The 22,699-nt window shown below is 39.6% G+C and overlaps 1 protein-coding gene across 2 annotated transcripts in view; it reads right to left on the bottom strand.

Annotated features, from left to right (window-relative positions):
• Nucleotides 1-22,699, bottom strand: part of LOC119740909 — a 56,020-nt gene that overhangs the window by 6,486 nt on the left and 26,835 nt on the right. For both annotated transcript variants that reach the window (XM_038216385.1, XM_038216386.1), the window contains 2 exons: nt 19,274-19,355; nt 17,171-17,337 (listed from right to left, as the gene is read on the bottom strand). In XM_038216385.1, the coding sequence (XP_038072313.1) occupies nt 17,171-17,337; nt 19,274-19,355 (249 nt within the window). The remainder of the gene's footprint in view (nt 1-17,170; nt 17,338-19,273; nt 19,356-22,699) is intronic.

Genomic DNA, 22,699 nt, shown 5'->3' with positions numbered 1-22,699 from the left:
ATAGTGTGATTGGAAATTCTCTTCAAAGTTTAAAAGAAACTTGGGCAAATTTGTACAAAAAGGTTTCAAACATATTTTTGGGCAACTCTGCTCAAGTCATTTATAAATTTAAATTTATAAACATCAACAAACTTCCTCAGCTTTTTTTTTGTAGACTACAAAATAAAATATTTGAAAAAATAAAGGCAAACTTCATCCCAACCAAGTCAGAGACCTGTGTAAAGGCTGGTTGACACTCAGTGCAAAAATGAACAAAGCTGCAAAATAGTAACGTCGCATCAAGTTTTTACGCTGTGAATTCACATAAGTCAAACCTACTGCCACTCCGGCGAATTTTGTAGCGAATTCTTGCCTTGTCTTCACATCTAAACTAGCCTTACAACAGAAAATGATCCGTGAAACCTAGTCTTGACTTGAAATTAAGAACAACGTGATGAAATTCACCAGTTACTGGAAAATTATCATGTCTTGTTTTTCAAGAAAAGAAAAATACCTAAAAAACCGAATGCCAGAAAATATTGAAACAATGTACGTTCCCACACGTTTTAGTACTTTTCATGAAAAGTTATTAGAAAACTTTGAAAGTTTTGTTTCTCATTGGAAGATATTCTGTGAAAAAAACCTGGCATGGTTCTTGTAATGGTATGGCCACTCAGAGGCCACTTGATAAGGGTTAGTTGGCACTTGTACCAAGAAGGCTAAGGGTTAGTGACATCTGACGTTGAGTGGGTAAGTATACTGGGGGGTCAGATACAGGATCGGAACACCACCAGCAAAAACAGAAAAGACATCCTTCTCTCCTCAAGCTCATAAACTAAAGCACGAAAACGAGCGGAAGAGAGAGAGAATGTACAATTGTAAATGTTTACATCTTGTGCAAACTTTGCGGGACCAGATGACAGTGACTATGAAGAATTAAGTGCCATTATTCATCATGGCGTTAACGCTTTCCATGCAACACTCAAAATGAGCAATTTGCTTGAGAGAGGGAGAGGGGGGCCCTGGGCCCAGTGCCGGCCAGCGGCACTTGTTACAAACTGACGGAACTAAACAAAGCTTGTGATTTACAGCAAATCATCAAAAGGTCTCATAGCAGCCGATGACTTCCCTGAAAGTTAAGTGTATCATATTGCAGTTTGTTTGCCATCTGCCTTAAGGTTCAGCAAGCAGAAAATAGAACTGGCCCTTCAAAGGGAAATAGTCCACATTTTTTGAGACCGAAATTACTTTTGCTAGATTGAGTACAGGAGCAGAAAAATATGAACATAATTGAGGCACATATCAAAGCACAGTTAGACAATATCCCCTGAATTTCCGAGACAAGGAATTGTGTCTATTATTGTACATGTATGTCAACCGAATTGATTATACTATAGACTATGATGCCTTCCATATGTCATGTATGTAATGAATATGGAAGCCATCATAGTCCATACTTGTATTCGTTACAGCTAGCATCCCTTTTCTGCTCCTTAAAATGAGAGGCAGTTGTTGAGATCAATTTTCCAGAGTACTTAATACTCAACAACATTAAATTTTTCATAAACATTTTTTAGTCAGGTAAGGCCAAAAAAAAGTCTCTGGTTTCTGGTATGGAGCTTGCCCAAAAAGTGGTGCAGCGAGAGTTTTTTTTTCCTTCAAATGTCGGCTGATGACTGCAAATGTTGCAAGACTTAATTTAGTGCAAAATACCGGTATATGGGAGTCCAGAGAGGTCACATTTAAAGCTTATATTTGATCATAACCCCATCTAAAAACACGTTAAAATTGTGCAGCAGCAGGATTCCAGTCAAACCAGTGAGTTTGGCAGTTTTGAGACATCATCTTACATTGAAAAAAAAAACTTTTTCATTTTGCCGACGCGCATGGCTACGGCAACGCGCCCGCATCAGAAACCGGAGACCTTTTTTTTTTTAGCCTAAGGGATTCCTGGACCTGTTTTTTTTAAAAAGTTTTCCATTAGAAATTCAAGCAGCAGTTCTTCAGTGTACACTTATCACTTTGCTTTTGACAACAGTTTCCTAAAAGTAAAATGTTATTGTAGAAAACTCCTTTGGTAGTTGAGTATACATGTACGTTAGTCATATATCAATCACAGCAAAATATCGGTTTTGAGCACACGCATCATTTCTATCTGAAGGAGCGATACCAAACATGGCGCACTGGGCAAAACCCATGATTGATGGCGATCCTTAATAATGAGCAACCTTTACACAAATCAAAAAACAAAAAAAAAGGGGGGAGAATTTAATTTATCACTGGTCAACACCGACCGCTAAAACAGCAACACAACATCAAACTGTATCGAGTTACAGTTTTTCTTGGGGTTCCAGTGAAGGTAAAATCAACACCACACCTCCTGTGGTCAGAATCGTAAGCTATAAATTCATCTTTAGGTGCACAAGATTACTTGTGCAAGACGATCCGAAACTGCGCCTTACCTTTATACTCAAGTTGATTTCAAAACTGGTGGGCTGTCATAAAGAGGGTTGAGGAATAGGAAGAAACAAAAATTCTTTCCTTGGGAACTTGGGCTTGGAATGGAACTCGGAGAAGGAAACATCCGCTCTGTGACTTATGGGATACCACAGGAGAAAGTGGTTCGATGACTCAATGACACTAGTAAAATTTACAATTGCGTTTACAACTGTATTTACAAAATGTTTGACAGAAAGAACGTGCGACATAAAAAGTGTATACAGGTGAGCCAAGATTTGTGAACCCTGGGTTGAGTGATATACAGGTATCAATCAGTTACACTCCCTGACACTTCAGACATACATGTACATGTAGGTCAAACAATATTGTTATATTGTGTGCTTGGATACTGTAATTTCATTGGTCTAGAACGGCCAGGTGTTTGGACGATACAAATGCATGTCACACACACAGAGGGTGATATCGCACTACGTTCATTGCGAGCATTGCGCGCGCGTGTGGAACCTGCCAGCATGCTAGCTACCTTTTCGCAATGGGAACTGCAATGTCAAACGTTCAGTCTCATGTCCGGCAGGACATCAAAACCTTCAGTTATCAAAGGTTACATTGCAGTGATTTATTTTTCACACAGTAAGTTTCAACCATTTACAATGTATCTTTTTTAGTTATTGGCACGATATAACAAAAACAGTTGTTGACTGCTGTGATGTGGGATATGTCGTTTTTAACCCCCTCGGATGTTATGCGCACCTCAGCTTCGCCTCAGGTGATATGCGCCCCTTGGGTGTTAAAAACGTCATATCTCACATCACAGCAGTCAACAATTATTAAATATTCTTGCCCTGATATGCTCCATTTTCAATTTTGAGTAGGCTGACTTATACTTTTGACTACATGTAACACATTTACAAATATGCGAAAAGTACTACTCTTCTTCATGTAGCTTGATGAACACTTTCTTGTTTGCATTCTCCCTACATTGTACATGTATATAAGATAAAATGTTTAGTACAAACAACTGAGGTGGGAACTACTAGCCTTTAAGAGCGCCTTTAAAAACCTTAAAAGTCTTGAAGTCACTTCAGCCATTTTCTTCTTTGGACAAATTTAAAGAAATCTTGTACGTTCATGTTAACAGCTATAGAACGATAAGTTTTACAGTCTCAAATAAGTGGTGGAAAAGCGAGTGAAAAATATTTGAGAGCGGCTTCGCCTCACTCATATTTTGGAAAACCTGTGCAGAGCTATACAGGATACTCTCCAGCCATTGGAAAAACAAAAAAGTCATTACAGGTTAACGACCTGACACAAGCATTTAGTACCTGCAATCCTCAGCCTTGCCATTTTCAAGTAAACTGGACATTTTTCATGCCAGGGCTTTGTGAGTAAACCAGTCATCGTTGACAAATGATTTTGTCCACGCTTGTTGCAGGTAGTGTAAATGGGTGGTTGACACCAGCAGTGTGTGCCTGTTTTTTTCAGAGGGGGCAGTGTGCGGGAGAGAGAGGGGTCAGTTGCATGGCGTTGGGGTGGTCAAACTTTGGGTCACTGGAGGTCACGAAGGTAGGAAAAACAGACCTCTTGATAAGACCATGGAGCTCCTTTTTATAGCTCCATGATAAGACTAAGAGGAATGGGGTGAAAATATGTTTGGACTTTATTTATTTATTTATTTATTTCTGATCTTTTACCAGGGTAGCCCGTTCACAAAATAATGTGGTCTTCCACGGGGCCCTGAGCATAAAATTTAAAATTAATAAAACAAAACTAACAATTTAAAGGATTAAAAGTGTATAAAATTATCAAAACAAATAGGAAATAAGATCATATAAAACTATAACCGTTAAATAATAATCATTAAATAAAAGAAACATGAACGGGTTTAACATAAACAATATAAGTGTGTATATGAAAACGACGATAGACAAAAGTGCAGATTAAGAAGTTTAATTTAAGAATAAGATCACAAAATAAGTCCTACTTGCAAATACAAACGAAAAACAAGTTAAAAAAAACTATTTGCCCAAGAGGATCTTGAAAAGAAAAACTTTGGCTTTAAGTAAGTGTTGTTAAGAATTTCTTAAGTGTTCTTTTTTTTCTTGGATTTCCAATTCAAACTCACAAAAATGTTTCAAGAGATGGATTGTATGAAAAGGCCATGTTTTAATCAATGAACTCTCCTAGCCAGCTTTTTTGGGAAATTGGATATGACACAAATTATAACACCTTATGGGAGCAGTCTGGAAATTTGGAGTGCAGATAGCTTGCCCAATCTAACTTGGAGGATTAACAACGGAATGTCTGCCCAAAAAGAAAAGAGTGAAAGTCTTTATTAATCTGTACCAAGTCCAAAAGTGGACCTAGTAATCTACAATCTCCCAATGAGGTTGCCAGCTGAGCCCATCCTCAGCCGAGCAAATACAAAATACTGATTGTAATATGAGCATCTTTTAATAGTTCCCATTTTGGGAGAATTCAATCCTTACGGTAAACTCTTCAGTTACCGAAATTTGCCAAACTCTTTGACTGATTATTTTTCTCAGCTGAGAAACAGACACAGACCTCAGACAGAGATGTTGTCCCCACCCCTCCTCCAAGACAGTCAGACGTGAATAATGGCCAAAAAATAATCAACTTCAGGCCAGTGTCCGAGGCAAGTGACAAGACTAATTATCAGAAGAATCGCAGACGAATCAGTCGTACCCTTCAACAGCCCCCGATATGGCTTATTCTGTCTAAATGGCTTCAAAATAACTATAAATTTATTCATTAAATGCAGGGTTTTATCTGCACTGTCTCATTTTGGCATGCTCATCTTTCTTTTTTTATTTGTTTGCGGTGCAGTTTTGAGAGCAAACAGCTTACGCCCTGGGCCGTTTTGTCCAAACCATTTACCCAAACCCCTAAATTTGCCATTACCTGCACGACAGACTGCACCTTCTCATCAACAGCTACAGCGTCAAAAATTATCACTTTTTTCCTTTCTTTCACTTTATGGCCCATTAAAAGCCCATTACGGTCAATTACAGCCAATGACACTCTTTCAAAGGAACTTGCTGCTGTTGGAACTGATTTTTAAGCCGAATCGCCGCGTGCAGCAATTCTTTAGAAAATCTGGGAATGGTTCTTGGCTGCCTCGGAATGATTCTGTTAGTTCGGTGAAAGATCGTTAAAGATCGGGAAGCACCCCAACAATTTTGGGCATATTTAAAATTGTTGGGGTGATTCGGGAACCAATTTCAATTCTTGGTTTATTTTTGTCGTATTCTTAACTAATTCTGGATATTCCTACAGCATTCTTAAAAGTTTCGTTGAGTTATTCTTGGTGTTAACAGTCCAGAATCATGCCGAATCATTACGAATGTATCAGGAAATGTACGAATATTAAAAGAATTAACTAACGAATACACTAAGATTTTGTTAAGAATAAATAAGAATAATCTAAGAACTTAGCAAGAATGAATCACGAATAATGCTGACTTATCCAGAGTTTCCTAAGAATTTCTTAAGAATAACCAAGAATCAGGCAGAATTTAATACAAATTGATACAGGATATAGTCCCGAATGAATCAAGAATATCTCAAATGCACGCCGATTTAAATAAAAAGACGGGGAGATCTATGCTGCTTAGCAAACTGGAACTGACTGACAATGAGGGCTTGTCTGGATCGGTTTATATACCGGGACCGCCTGAATTCGGCCTCGTTCTGGATGATTCTGGCTTGTTCTGCTGAACTGTTCGGGAATGTTCGCATTGCATTGGGCTTATTCGGTCTTTGTTCTTATTAAATTTGTAATGAAATCGGCATAACTCTGGGTCATTCTGGATGATTCTGGAGTTATTTGTATTTTATTCTTGACAAAATCGCTACAATTCGGTATTGATTCGGTCTGATTCAGCTTCCAATACGCATTTGCTTCACTTTCGCGTGAAGTATGAACCGGCCTTAAAGGTATAATACAACCTTTACTTTTGCTGTAATTTGCAGAAATGGATGGATTTTGGGGGTTAGTATTTTATAGCAAATATTGTTACACTGACTTGTTTGAAGTTTTGTGTTCGTAGATGCTGGAAAAAAACAAGAAAAACAAACATGTTCCTGTAGTCTGGTTCCCTGGCCCACTTAAGATGAAACGGAGCATTTTATAGACGTGGGGCCCCACGCGTTACAATTCCCCCATGGGGGAATTGTAACGCTAGGGAACCAGTCTAACATGCTTGAACCCGTTCGTAGGTGTGTAATTGATTGCAAACAAAATGCGGACTAACTAAATATGGTAAATTGTGAGCAGTATTTGAAAAAAGGAAGTTTTTTTCCAACGCTGGTCGGCCGATTGGTCGGTGTTGGACATGTCGGAAATTGATACCAAAACACCACTTTTCTTAAAAATGGCAGCACACCAGGTGCCATAATTTTACAGGATGCTTTAGACTGTCATTCACTAAGTAAAAGTCCAGTAAGGTATTTTGTGATAATGTGGGAGTTTTGTTTTTGGATGTTTGCAAATGATGTATTTTCCCATTAACACATCGGGCCATGATATCAGGGCTTGCTGCAGCAAGTGTTGGCATTTTAACTAACAGGGCTTTAACGTGTGCTTCCCTGAAACTAAGTAAATGACCTTTATAATTCAGAGGACAACTACAAACCCTATCATCGGTCATAACTGATGACCATCAAATCTTCTACCTTGAGGCCACAGGCACTGGATGAAGGGTGGGGGTGGGGGTGGGGGTGGGGGTGGGGAATTTGCCGTCGTGTGGGCTTTCACGTTGACTGCCTGGCCGCCCCCTGTGCTGGCTTTTCTGCGAGTCTAGACTGTGCGAGGTCAGCGAGGTCAACGTAGGGGTTTCGTTTACGTGTTCTACTCAGCCGTTCTGCAAAAGTGTTCACCAAATGGTAGTATGGGGTGACCTTGGCAAAATATTTTTTCTCCATGGTGCGTGGCCACCAAGTGTCCCTATTGTTTCCTGTGCTTTGCTTGCCGCCCCTGCGCCGAGTGCAACGAATACTCAGAAGGACTACACATTAGTATGCCTTGCGCGGTTTGGCCAATCGAAAGTCTACACTGCATAGTATTTCCGGGCTATGCAAAACTGTCGATGGGAACGCGTACTGCAGCCTGCTCCACACCCTGAAAACGAGGTTGGGTCTACGGTGCTCGCTATTTGAAGCGCAAGCATGTGACGTCGCGTGATAGAGTGCTGTTGCTTCCATAATGTGTTTACAGCTCCATGCTTCCACCACCAAGGCGAGCGTTGTGAGTTCGCTGCCCGCCACGTATAATTCAGTGTCGCGCTATAATTTCGGGGGCCTGTTTGGGGTCAACGAAGGATCGATGCATTGCTTCAAATATCGCGATCTTAAACGAAGTCACAAAAAAATCGACGAAAAAGTGTCCGACCTGGCGGAAGACACCCACATTTTTCCACGGACGTGAAGCGCGGTCTCGGATCCTTTCAGAAGCAAACATTTCTCGGAGGCCGATTAAAACTTGCTCTTATATATAGATGGTTGAACCAACTTGAATAAAAGTTGAATCGCAGACGGTCTCGCAAATTGTATAAGAAGTTCAAGTTTACGTTTGTTGAAGAGTCCAATACTGAAACTTAATTATGACCTTCCTCCATGATTCAGACCGTTTGTAATTTTATGGTAACACTCAACATTTTCATTTTAAATGACACCTTCACGTTTTATTGCATTATGATTTATTGTCAAACTGTACAACCAGCCTTCGCCTGTGTACTACAGTAACCTTTTCACTACGTTTTCCAAATGCGACTGCCTCACAAAAAGCCAATTTAACAGACCAACGGCAACATTTACAGACAGTTGCCATGGTACATAATTATCATGTGCGTAAATCGACGGGGGACAGGGGGACCCCCCCCCCCACACACACACACATTTTGAGGGGGGACATTGTTTAGTCTCCCCCCCCCACACACTTTTTCTTCCCCGAATAAAAATATTGTAGCCTACAATAATTATTCTATTGCTCAGAATACATGTAGCTGATTCAATTACTCAAAACTCAAAACTTTCACAGATGATCTTTTGCTCAAATTGGTTTTAGTGATCAGAAATTGCCTCAGATCACACCACAGAAATTGCTATTCTTTAACTGCATGTCTCCCCAACTATATTCCACATTTACATTTAACTCCCCACATTTTCATCCCCAACACTACGCCCTACCCGATCTATGATCGGGTAAACCAGCTTGTGTAGTATAGGTGCACAACAAACGAAGGGCATCATTGACCCCAATCTACCAAAAAGATCGTTCATAATGGACTTCAAAGGGCAGATAGAGTAAAGATGTGTCACTTTTTATAAAGTAGGTTTCGTTTAAACGTTTTGGCAAATTTGTAAACGGATTTACAATTTGTATTGTTTAAACGTTTAAACGTGAAAATGTCGCATCTTAAGGGGGATACACATTTGTACAATGTACTTCAGGCATACAAATCTGTGCAAATATCTGTAATGGTGTCCAGTGCACCTTTAAAACTTTCTGGCCATTAAAATAAATTGATTTAATTTTAAGAAATGTTTGCAGCCACTGATCAAGAATATAAGGAAAGACCTACATGTCTAACGCAGTCCTGCTGTCTAACATCATTGTAATAGGATTGTTTGATTCATTAGGTATATCCCCCTAGACTGGTCCAGAGGAAACCGGCCCAGGTAAAGCACCAAATGCTCAGGAGGGAAGGTGTTCAGCGCTGGTTCCCTTTGTCACAAGACACCAGGGATGAATGCTAACTTCCTGTACAACTCCGAAGGTGTCTGCATTCTGTCATGCGTGTCATCTTCCTTTATGGCATCCATTCTAGGTGACGGCTTTAGTCAGAGTGACTGGCTATTCCCAACCCACCTTGACAAAATTTTCCCGGAGATATCAGGTTATGGTGACTTGCTGATAAGGCACATTCTTGGGTGTTTTTTTTTGTCACTTTGGAATACAGAGACCCAGTTAAACACACACAAAAGAAATTGGGGGGGGGGGGGGGTTCACCATCAGATGTCATTTACGACTTTCGGAGATAAAAACAGGAAATGGAATTTACTGTCCTACAAAACAGGCATTAGCTCAACAGAGAGATTATGTAGACATTTAAGAAACATTCATGTTGCTATGAGGTCAGCTTTTTCAACAAGCCCTGTCTGCATTTTAATCCTCAATTTCACAAAGAGGTTTCGATAAATTGGGAAATTTGGGTCCATAGCACTGCAGAACAACAGAACAGATTATGAAAGTTTGTGCACGGAGTCCATGGTACAGGGTGCCCCCTCCCCCCCCCCCAAAAAAAAATGACCAAGCTATGAACTTCATGACAATTTTTATGGTTTTATCATAAATTAGGGCCAGAAGCATTCAATTCAAATATTGATTGCCTTCCTCTGGTCAAGCATCACTAAGCTTCATTGTCTTGGGACAGTTTGTGGTAAAACCTGAGCACATCCAGACATGAGACAGGTACATGTAGGTTCAAGTGACATTTAACTTGTGAAAACATGAACAAAACAGGATCTGTCTCAAATGATCTTAAATCATGATTCAGGATTCAACACCTTAGCCAGGTGTATCACCTTCCACAGGTCCACCTACCCTTTTAACATCCACTGCGACACACATCTTCAATGGCCTGTCTTACCATTGCAGGCTGATCATGTAAATTGTCCACCTTGTGATGACTGCGGGCCTGCAAATCCTGAAGGTTATTAGGACTGGACAACTGAAATTTGTTTTCTCTAAATAGGCCTACTCCCACAAAAATGGGAAAAACTGACAGTCAAATCCGGTGACCTGGGATGCCATTCCACAACAACATTCAGTGTGATTACTCTGTCCCAAAAGCGTTCCTTTAAAGCTACAGTCCATCATTTGTAATTTGTGCATTTTGTTCGTTTGAAGCAACAAAAGAGTTCAAAATCTAATGAAGGATACTGAGCAACTAACCTGATGAAGTTTCAGCTAAGCTTCAGCTGTACATTCCGAGAAAAACAGCATTCTAAGATCTCAATTTCAAATCAAAAGTTACTGAATCATGTTTTGAATTGTTTTGAATTGCAGCAATACGTGACGTCGCGCACTGATCCGACGAATTATAACAACTGCGCGCGCGTGTGCGTCGTTCCAATACTTGTGCGCGCTGCGCTGAATAACAAAACGAACTACTAATTTAAATTTTTCTACGGTGCTTCTTAAGAATCACCGTTGGAAATGCCTTCTTTCGTAGATTTCTTCAAAATGACAGCTTCCCAGAAAGAATAATTTCACAGGGAGTTTAGTTCCCTTACTATGTTTCAACCAAGTTTGTTTTTTCAACAATAATACGCCAGTTACTTTTCGGATGGCTGCAAATGATGGACTATAGCTTTAAGTGATTCCTGACAGCAATGTGTCTGTGGGCCGGGACATTGTCCTGTGCCCACCAAAGATGCTGGAAGGTAATTTCCTTGACTTTTAAAATGCAACTTGAGCTGCAGCACAAGATCATCAATTGACAGAAGCATTTTTTATCACTTAAATGTGTCTTGTTAAGTTACATCTTCAAGACAATGAAGCTAATAGTGACGCATGATCACAGTATGCAATAAAGATAACAATGGAAAGCTTACTGCCCCTAGTTTATGATAAAACCATAATAATAATCATCAATATGTTCAAATTACCCCTTTGTTTGTGGGTTACCTTTTAGGGGGAAACCCTGTAGAACATAAACCTGTACTGAGCTCAGTTCACCAAAAGTCTGCAGAATAAAATCTCTCACAACCAATTCTGAAGATGGGAGGCTAGGTTCAGAAAAACCCTATAAGTGAGCAACATTCTTTGTACATACATGTACATGCAACCAGACAAAGTGAGTCCAACATGAGACCAGAGGCAACAACGGCAGGAGGAAGCTGCTAAACTCTCATGAGTGCCGATTCCCTCTGAACATGGCAAGAAAACCACAACATTCACAGATTGTAAATGCCAGTGGGAGAGATCCATGGATGCAAATAATTTGCCAATCCTTCTGCCAATTATTTTGCAATTTTCCCAGAAGACTACTGCAGATGCTAGAGTTTTTCAGGAAGTCATTCACCCCCTGATCTCAAAAACAAATGTTTGGCCTTACGTTTTAGACTTACCGGTACATGTATTACATTCTTTGCAAGTGTTGGTCTTTTTTTAATGGCACAAAATGGCATCCATTAGATGACAAGCCAATATATCAGCTATTATTTAAGGCATTACTAAAAATTCCATCTACCGGGTACATGTAATTAAAGTTGCATTCCCTGTACTATTTTCGAGTTTCATCCTAAAAAATAGATTCCTTTTCTAAATTTCTACTTTTCGAGCAAAACAAAAGTTATTCACTTTTGAATGAGACATCCACAGAAAAAAAAACCAGCCCATGGTTAGTCACTGAATTATTACTTTACAAGGTTGTATCATCGGCTTCCAGGAAATAAATCTGTTCTCACAGGGTAGTGTGTTTCCCGCCCCACAACAGTATTGATAATGGATGGACCGGGAGCCAGTCTGTTCGCAAAGCAGATCTGTTTGTGCCCAAATCAAAAACCTTTTCAGAGGTTTGTAGACGTCAATAAAAAAGGGGAAAACTAGTGTTCTGGTTGGAATAAAACACACTAATAAAATAAAGCATGCAAACATTTATTAATAGAAAAACAAATCAAAAATTTGAACAAGAGGACGCAACTTATAATGAAATTAATTACGTATTCGTAGAGTTAAATGTGGGGCTTTCTGGTTTTTTTTTAGGGGGGGAGGGGGCACCAATAGTCAGTTTCTGACAAAACCTTCGCATGAAACTATTGTAGCGATGATTGACATTATTTAGTGGAGTTCAAACTCTTGGGAGCTGAGTGGTTGTTACAGGCACTTAAACTGGAGAACAATTGGGTTTTGAATGACAGATAAAATACTTACAAAAAAACCCCCCAAGGATTCCTCATCAGACCCAAACAGAATTACATAAAAGCCAACATTATGTGACCTGCTATGGCATAATGAGGAATAACCCCCATCCTTGACTTTTTGAGATTTATATACCATGTTAAAGAACAACTCTTTAGCTTTGGAATGATATCAAATTTATTCTGTAGCTCATTTACTTCCAAAGATATGCCGCAGGAAAGTTGGTAGTGCGTTGCTTAACATCCGCGATCTCATTTTGAGAAAAACAGCTTTGGAAAAAAGTTGTGTGTTGCACGTTGTGCATTGCAAGCTCTGTGTGCAAAGTGTACATACATTCGCGTGTGGGACAATTTTGTAAACAGTTTCTGAGCGCGCACACGCTATGGGCACAGATTGGATCGGCGCTGCAATATGTCACGTATCTAAGAAACAACACGTACAGCGCATGCTCTATTGCCTATTCATACAATATTGTTCAATCAGATTGTGTTATTTTCATTACGTAGTGAAGCCCCGCGAACTAGACACTGTCATTGGCAATGCAACAGCGCGTTTTGTGCACCATTTTCCACAGCTGATCATGAGTTGCTAGGCCACTACAGACTGATGTCGCTGCTAGAAATAAACAGAGCAGGCAATACGCTTTCGAATGGTAACACAAAGGTATACACAATACTCGATTCTCTTAAAATTTCACGGTGAACTTGGGTCATTTTTTGTTGTTCAGAAGAAAATTACTGAAAATTTTGGAAAAACTTCACACTAGCACACTTTACAAATCGTCATTTTTTTCACTCTTGGAAGTAATTTTTTCACCACAAAAATACACAGTGTGAATCTTAAATACCCTGGCTACTCAAAAATTTGAAAATTCGAAAATTGAGTTTAACATGATTTTTCACACATAGGGAACTTCAGACGCCGATAACTCAAAACAAAGTTTTGGGGGACATTCCTCATTTAGCCTCAGCAAGTAGCATATCCCCAAATCTTAGATGTCTAAACCAAAATGATTTGAGTTCTCACACGTACTTCCTTCTTGGAAACTGTGCGCCAAGGACACCAGTGGATGCTGAGGTGATGATAAAGGTCACAAGAGTTGCATGTGTACTTTTCTATCGCCCTCCAAATTGATACCTTTATTTTCGGGTAAGGAGGAAACCTGTTTCATGTGGGTTATGTCACAACGGCGTGATGCAAATGATACGGGAAACATGTACTTCCTTCAAATCAGGAAAAGTCATCATCAGCTTCAGATTCAGCGCATGTGTGACTGGGTGGGGATTTTTTTTTTTAAGGTACGTTCGCGAAAAGATGTAAAAAACGGTGGTCTATTTGAGGGTGGGCTTGTTGTAAGTGGTGACAACCTGTCAAATTACATGTACCTTGACTTAAAATCTCTTTTTAACCACACGCACGCAGCATATAGGAAATGTGATACATGTCCTATTACCTATCTATGAGATAAAAAAAAAATATGATGAACTCTGTGATGAAAGACTTTTATGACTGTTGTCAGAAATTCTGACCGAGCATACTGATTGAAATGTCAAGGGTTAAAGCTGATGGTTCAAGTTCCTTACTTTAAGTGCTTTCCTTTTTTAATCCTTGAACTTTTCTTCAAATCTTACTGACAATGGACCCTTCCTGTCTGTCAATCATTGACCTATTAGACAATGACTTTTGGTCAGTTGTATGGCCGTGGTACTGCTGTCAAACTTGGTCACTAGCACTGTTTTAACATACCAAGGGTGCATGGGCTTTATTCACGAGTCAGCCATATTAAATTGAAAGCGAGGTAAAATCTTCATTTTTGGAACTTGTGAAGAGAAATGAAAACAATGACATAACGTAAATTACAAATTAATACCAGTCTGCTCTGACAAATAATTTAAACTTTGTGATTAAACATACCCGAATGTTTAAAGCCACATTTCAAAAAAATCGAAAGTTAGGCTGGAATGCACAAATAGTCTGGCACCATCCCGTTCAACAGTTTACAATTTACAAAATATATTCAGGGAACACGACCAGAATGGCTTCCTCATGAATAAGGTCTGTGGGTGGGGCTTACATGTATGGCCAAATCCAGAATGCAGGCTTTCATTTAGTCCCAGGTGAAAAAGTAGGAGAACACTGGGATAAAAAAACAACAACCAAAAAACAAAAAACAGGACAAAAGTAGGACTTTGGAGAACCAAATCAAGATTAAAGTAGGATTTTTGCAGGCTTTCAGGAGTAGTTTTTGTTGATACTCAACCGTGTCCACAGCATCATAAGCCTCATTTGGCATGTTCTGTACTCACAACACTTGTGCTCCATCCTCAACTAAGCTCTTGGAAGTACAGTTGCAGTACTCCTGCGCCCAAGCCCTTCATTGTGTGATTTACATATGACAGCGTGTACCACCGTTATGAAAAATATTCTGAGATTTCATTTTTTGGAGTTGTGGGACAAAAAAGTATGACAAATTTGGAATTACAAGAAAAAAGTAGGAAAAGCAGGAGCAAGGTAAAACATCTAGGGAAAAGTACGAAAACTAGGAATACTTGAAAGCCTGAGAATGGTCCATTCCATGACAATCTTTACTTCAAAATCTATGACACTGAAGGAGCAAGACTAGTTCTATTCGGCCAAAAAAAAAAAGGTTCCGGTTTCTGCGTCGCCGTAGAAGAAAAGAAGAAAAAAGTAAAAAAAAAAAAAAAAAAAAAAAAGCCGCGTCATCGCACCACTTTTGGGGCAAGCTCCATACCAGAAAACGGAGACTTTTTGGGGGCCTTATTGCAGTATTGAATTTATATAATAAAGAAATCATATTGTAATAAGCATTTTGTGAAACATTTAAACTTAAGATCAAAGCACTAAAAGAAATTTTTTGTTTCTGTTCCCTCCATTTCCGTTATCACCAACTTTAAAAAAATATCTCCTCTATCTCTTCTTCGGACTTCAGACTGACTCATTTTTTTCCCCCCAACAAACATCTGATTTCATTTCTGGTCAGCCCTCCTGGGAATTCCTGTCCAGAACATCCTGCTTGCCCCATCTTGGACTTGGAAATCTCCAAACAACGTTTAATTGGATTTCTGTCAAGGTCTTCGTCATTTATCATTCCTGACAACTTCAGGATTAGCTGTCCTTAGTTTTCCTCACCCTATATAAATGCGTATCAAAACAATTCAAATTGGATTAAAACTCGCCACAGAACCACGAGGGCTAATCAATTTTTTCCAGTTCTATATGCCGTGTTTCCTGTCATTAACTTTAAATTGGTTACAAATACGACGAGGACAGTTGTCAGATCTGCGTGCCATTACACGAGGTTGGATCAAAGAACTTTACACGGCAACTTTTTAAAGCGCTGAACATCGCCTACCATTTTACTTGTAACCCGGTTGTGTCTCATCAAATGTTTGTGGGTGCTCTTCAGCTGTTTGAAGTGCCCTGTTAACCACAGAACTGAAAATAATGGTGGGCCCATATCGTCGCTGTGCTCACGAAGTGACAAAAACCTCGAAAATCGATAATTGTTTGATTTTGAGTTTCACTAGCCTTTTTATTATAGTTGTCTCAAGCCTGAAATCCGTGTTTTTCATTTTTACGAAGTGTAAAAAAGTGTAAAATGATCTCACGAAGTGGCAAAAAGTCACCTTGTGAGCAGGGCCACAATAAACAAGACGTACAAAATCGATTACTCACGTTACATTTTCGTAACGTGAGTAATCACTTTTGTGTTCCTGTTTATCATACATAACACATTTTTCTGGATGTCATCTTTGGTGCTTAGGTAGGTCTAGGTCTACTCTATCTACCATGGGGATAACAGTTATTAAACCTTTTCAGTAAGGTAATTACAGCCCAAAGAAACTCAAAAGTACATCAAAAATGTGAGTAACCGTGGAATTGCCCATGTAAATGTACGTATGTAGGTTACATGGGTCATGTATATGAAGGTTGACACAGAAACTGAGACAAGTTCGGCCTTTTGCCACAAATTACAGATAGTGGAGGCTGATTTGAACATCTTTTAAATTAAAGGTTATGTACATCATTCAAAATTGCCGCAATCTTATTAGCTAATAGCTAATGAAAGGGTATGATGGTACAGGCATGCAAGACTGCATGCTGGAATAAAGCACAAATGATTCAGAATTTGGATCGGAATGATATGACTCAACTTCTACAAGGAATCAAGTCTCTTAGCCAATTCCCATCTCCCCGAGATTAAGTCTCCTTTCGCAAGTTGAATTTGGGAAATCAATCATTTTTACAGACAATCTCTCACACCATTGGCAACTGTACTACATTGCATTTAGTAAGCAATGAACCCACAAAACTACGGGGTTCTCAGGCACTTCGGGGCACTACAAGACCGACAGGCAGGGTGGTTAGGGGCAGTACAGTGACTAAGGATTCATGACCAACTAGAAATACGCCAGTTCGGTATCGCGATGAAGTAGTCCAGGCCAAAGGTCATTCGGAATAAAATCGCTGACATGGTGATACGCGATATTACGCGAACGACCATTCTGCTAGTAATTAACACGCGAGCGTCGTGCGCCTCCGATGAGCGTTCGATTATCCCGAATGACCAGTGACCCATATCATTGTGCGCAAATACCGAACTGTCTTATTCTCAAGAATTCTTTGATGGAGGTTCTATCCGTTGCTTTTTGCTGGGAATTTTTTTGTAGTCAATTGTAGAACAAAATCCTGACTCTTGAACCGAATCAGAATTCCCAAAATCACACATAACCTAATGAAAGAATTGGATGACAAACAGTGACATACCCAGCAGCAGTGATGAATCGGGCTCCACCGCGGCCTCTAGGCAGGAAGACTATCTTAGTGATCGTGGTGTCGTGGGGTTGCACGCCCGCCACCGCTCGGCCTGACAGCTTGTCCCAGAAGAAGAGCTTACCGCTCAGGGTTCCACCCACAATCAGCTCTCCCTGAACCTATTTGAATAGAAATTATGATAACCACATAATGTTTGGTACCATACCTTACCGTAACTCCACCTCCTCAAACTTTTTAATTATACTATGCTCAAGCTAGAGAATCCTTTTCAGCAACTTCCAACATTAAAAATGATTCTAGAATGGTACTTAAATTCTTAGGACTACGGACACTAAATGTCTCCCTAATGACCAATGTCTTCCTAATGTCAAATAATAACAAGGCCGTGTCTAAAGCAACTGGCTGCGGCTGGGAGTAACACACATGTCTATGGGAATAGCCACAAGCCAGTGGCTACAATAGGTGCACGTGTTATTTCTAGCCGTAGCCACAACTTTCGGACACGGCCTGAGTTACTAGAAAGTGTCTCCCTAAGGTACCATTTGTTAATATACATTCTAGAATGGTCAAAAAGTACACAACAAGTGGGTAATTTTGATAGTATAGATAATTTAGACACATTTGCAATGTCTAACCTATTTTGGAGAACAGACTGTTAATAATCTGACAAAGTGACCCCTGAAATACAGCCTTTAGAGTGAAAGGAGCAGAAACATTTTCCAGTATGTTTAAAAATGTGTAAGACATTTAACAAGTCACTGCAAGAATCATTATTTATAATGGAATAAACTTCTGCAATCAATATTTCAGGTTACTGAAGTACATGTAAGTAACCTTTTTGTGTTTGATCAATGTCATGGTTTGGAAGAATTGAACAAAATAAAACAGTACAATAAATGTGACATATTTAACACCTCTACAATATCATACCCTTGCCTTCCTACCGGTACCTTTATCTTTTTGAAAAAAAAGAAAAGAAAGAATACCTACACAATAAATTTACCAAATGTTATTCAATTCCCAGAATATTGAATGCAGGAGAAAACAAGTCAGGTGTGTTTACAAACACAAATGCCCCGCAACCGTGACTGTTCCCATGACATAACACCACTCTTTTAACATCAACTTACATGTACCTTGGTCACATGGAACATTCATTGACAGCATTAGTGTCTTCTGTAGGTTTTATATGAATTAATCCCTAATCCCTATAATCTCAGAATAAATACAAGATTTCTATTGTTTTAGCCACTGTGAACTTGACCCTTGACCTTTTTGCCCCAAATTCAATAGGCTTCTTAGGATTACCAAGAACAATCCACAAACCAAATTTGAAGTTCATATGTTAAGTATTTCTCAAGTTATCGCGCTGACAAGATTTCTATTGTTCTAGCCACTGTGAACTTGACACTTGACCTTTTGACCCCAAATGCAATAGGCTTCTTAGGATTGCCAAGAACAATCCACAAACCAAATTTGAAGTTCACATGTAAAGTATTTCTCAAGTTATTGCGCTGACAAGATTTCTATTGTTTTAGCCACTGTGAACTTGACCTTTGGCCTTTTGGCCCCAAATGCAAAAGGCTTCTTAGGATTGCCAAAAACAATCCACAAACCAAATTTGAAGTTCACATGTAAAGTATTTCTCAAGTTATCGCGCTGACAAGATTTCTATTGTTTTAGCCACTGTGAACTTGACCTTTGGCCTTTTGGCCCCAAATGCGAAAGGCTTCTTAGGATTGCCAAAAACAATCCACAAACCAAATTTGAAGTTCACATGTAAAGTATTTCTCAAGTTATCGCGCTGACAAGATTTCTATTGTTTTAGCCACTGTGAACTTGACCTTTGGCCTTTTGGCCCCAAATGCGAAAGGCTTCTTAGGATTACCAAGAACAATCCACAAACCAAATTTGAAGTTCATATGTTAAGTATTTCTCAAGTTATCGCGCTGACAAGATTTGTCCGGACACACACACCCACACACCCACCCACCCACACACACACCCACACACCCACCCACCCACGGAAGGACAAGGCGGAAACAGTATGCCCCTTCGGCTTCGCCGCGGGGCATAAAAAGGCTTTCGACTTACATCAAGAGAAGTGACGACGTCTAAGTAGTCTGATAGCTTGAGGATGCATTCGCCAGTTGAGATTCTTGTCATCCGAATAGTCCTGAAACGAGAAACAAAATATGATAATCATGACAAATAATCAAGCATGTGTAATGAAACTATAATCAACCAAACACTATAAATAAATGCCAACGCAAAAGGCAAAATTTTCCAGCCAAAAGCCAAACGCCACAAAAGCTGATTCACAAGAGTCATTTCAACAGTATAAGTATGATATTTCTTGCCAAAACCTCATATGTTTCAATACTCCGGGTGTGCACTGGAGCGTAAATTGTAGAACAATAGGCCATGCACAACAGCCAATTCAAGATCCACACATGGTCCACCTCCACAGACTTCACAGACTTTGTGTGCGTGTACAAAAGACATGAGGGATTAGCATGTTTAGATGTCACCTGGAGGTGAGTCCAGGCAATCTTGACGTTTTAACATGTCAGCTGTGCCTGTGTATAAAAACCGCCAGTGTGTGTAATCACATCCTCCGACGCGAACTGGTTAAAGATATTCAACTGATCAGAAAATGAGATGATACCAGTATATTCTCTCATGGTTATTAGTAGCCATGTCATATGAAGCATGTACATGTATATGTACATGTACACTCTTTGCCAATAGCAAACTTTTATTACATACGGCCTTTATCTGGCTGAAATTGCTATCAAACATGGCGCACATTAACTTTGGGCAAAGAGAAATCATTGTAAAATAATAACGCAAGTAAGAACCTGAGCAGCTCACTCTTGCTCTTCATAACTAAGATCTAGTGTTTATTCTTCACTACTTAATAAGGAGTTACTGAAACCACAAAATTGAACTGACCTTTGAAAAAAAAAATCTCAAGCTGGTTATAAAGTTTTGTCAAATGGGTTAACGTAATATGAACAATATGGAGGATTCTATATTTTGCCATTATAATATAATCCAGGGCCTGTTTGCAGACTTGGCTTGTTTTTATGTGATGTGTGACATATGGTTCTCATTAATGAGTGCATTTTACCTAAAGAAGGGGAAGAACGGAGGTAGCCCCCACACCTGCAAGCCAGACGAAACAGGGCTCTAAAAATATGGTCAACCTTTCTCAGAATTTTCTGGACATATCCTCTGCAATATTACACAATATCCAATGGGTGTTACAAATGACTGAAGAAATTTACCCCTTGGTTACCTCTGTAAATTGTCATGTTGCCAAGACGCGGGATATTCAAAAAGAGGTCAACAACATTTACAGGTGATGACACATTTGTGGGTGGCCAGATTTTCTCAGAATGTTGACACTAAAAGGTGTCGGTTTTATGAATACTGTACACGCACAATATTCATCAGTCAATTAATCAATTTTGGGCGAGGAACAGCGAGGAAGCCCCGTGCAATTCAACAACAGGAAATGATTTTTAAGAAAATTTATCAATGCCAGGTAATGAGGTGTTCTGGAAAATATCATTTAAATGGCGGCACATCTTAAACCACATAGATCAGTGAGCACAGATAGTGTCTGTAGCCACAAGCAGTTCACATAATGTATCTACCAAGGGCGGATCCAGAACACAATTTTTTGGGGGGGAGGGCCCAAAAAAATTTTGGTCCCCCAAAAGAGTGGGTCAAAAAAAAATACGGCGTGGGGTTCGGGGCCCGCTTAAGGGCCCTGAAAATTTTTTTGGATTCTAGATGATCTGTGGTGCGATCTGAGGCAATTTCTGACCACTTTAACCAATGTTTTTTTGAGGAAAAGATGGTGGTGTACTCATTGCCTGCCTTTATTGCGATGTCACATACAAAAAAAAAATATTGGTTTCGTTTGGGGGGGGGGGGGGGGCCATGGCCCCCTTTGGCCCCCCCCCCCTGGATCCGCCCTTGGTATGTACCGGTAAGTATGAAACCCAAGACAGTTGAATCTAGTGTAAACAGGCATAAGTAACAGACAAAGAGGAATTCAAGACTTTATACAGTGTTTTTTGATTTTTTTAATGGCATACATGTAAGTGTGAAGTGGAAAACGAGGAAATCAGCTGATCTGAGGAAAAGTCGCGTGCTTATGTAAAAGGCACAATTCTGAGATTATGAAACTTCCCAAATACAAATTCTGTTGACACCTAAAATAGAATCTGCATGTGTTGAGAATTATCAAGGTTTTGGAACAGCGCCAAGTCTGATGTGCTTGTCATTTCTAAGAAACATGTGCCAACGCTTCTTACATACATGTACATGTAGTATGAAATAATCTGCTGAAAAACAGAATACTCTCATATTGTTATTTACTATTTTCTATTAACTTCAAAAGAGGATTGTGGTAGACTTTGCTGTATGTTTTCATTTCGCAACACCAGAGAACATTTTCTCATAATGAATCCTTTTTTTCAACTGATCAGTTTTGGGGCATATTAGGTAAGTTTTTGGCAATGGCAAAGCAAGTCAAGAGAAATCCACCAACACCACAAACGGTAAACCAATGATGATAAATTCATTGGCATTAACTAAGGTTAACTAAGGGGTGGAGGTACCATGCGGGTGGGATTCTAGTGAATTTCTGCTGTTTTTCATTTTATCATGTGCACCTGAAAAATCTATTTGAAGATTATGAGCCTCAAGGCCAGTGCCTTTTTCCCTCCGCCCTCTCAGCAAATTAGTAAAAAGCAAAAATGAGGTTTTTATTGTTAAAGAGTAATTGTGACCCCTTCAAGAAAACAAGCCCCCTCCCCTGCAAATTTGATCCCTGGATAAATTTTGTGTATGTGGCTAGGTTTTAAGTGTCTGAGAGCAGTCAACTATTAGGAGTTTGATATGGCAACAGCGAGTGTTCAGCAAGCCTTGGATCATCCCGTCAAGCCCACCATCATCCCTTAAACAAATCTGGGCTTGAGCCAGGACTTTTGGCCTTATCTTAACCCAGCCACAAACAAGACCACAATCTCAGCTACTGGATTTTTTTTTTTGGCTCGACCACATCTGTCACTGATGGAGGGATATACCCAAACTACAAGGTGGGCCCGCCACCGGGATTAAGATGGATTGAGACACTCCATCACACATTTCTTGCATTGCAGGGCCGGGACAGTTTATTATACAACGCTAACGGGGCATTTCAATCTGATGGGTCTTTCTCCGTTTTTTGAACCACTCCTGAGATGAGATTAGCGGTATGTCATACAAATTGGGCTCGTTAAATCTGGACTTGGCCATTTTTTCCCACACACTCGGATACCACCTAGTGTACTTATCCTGAAATAATAGTGCCTTCTGCTTTCTTTTAAGTATTACAACTCAACAAAGGTACATATGTTTTCCAGCCATATCTTTGAGTGTGGTCCATATAACAGACATGCAACTGGGAATTTAGAAAAAAAAAACGAGGAATTTCCAAACCACACAAGACTTTGTACAGTGTTT

The sequence above is a fragment of the Patiria miniata genome, unplaced genomic scaffold (assembly GCF_015706575.1).
Source record: "Patiria miniata isolate m_02_andy unplaced genomic scaffold, ASM1570657v1 HiC_scaffold_5, whole genome shotgun sequence".
NCBI classification, from domain to species: domain Eukaryota; kingdom Metazoa; phylum Echinodermata; class Asteroidea; order Valvatida; family Asterinidae; genus Patiria; species Patiria miniata.
Note: the sequence above shows the minus strand (reverse complement) of the source record. Positions and strands in the feature narration are given on the sequence as shown.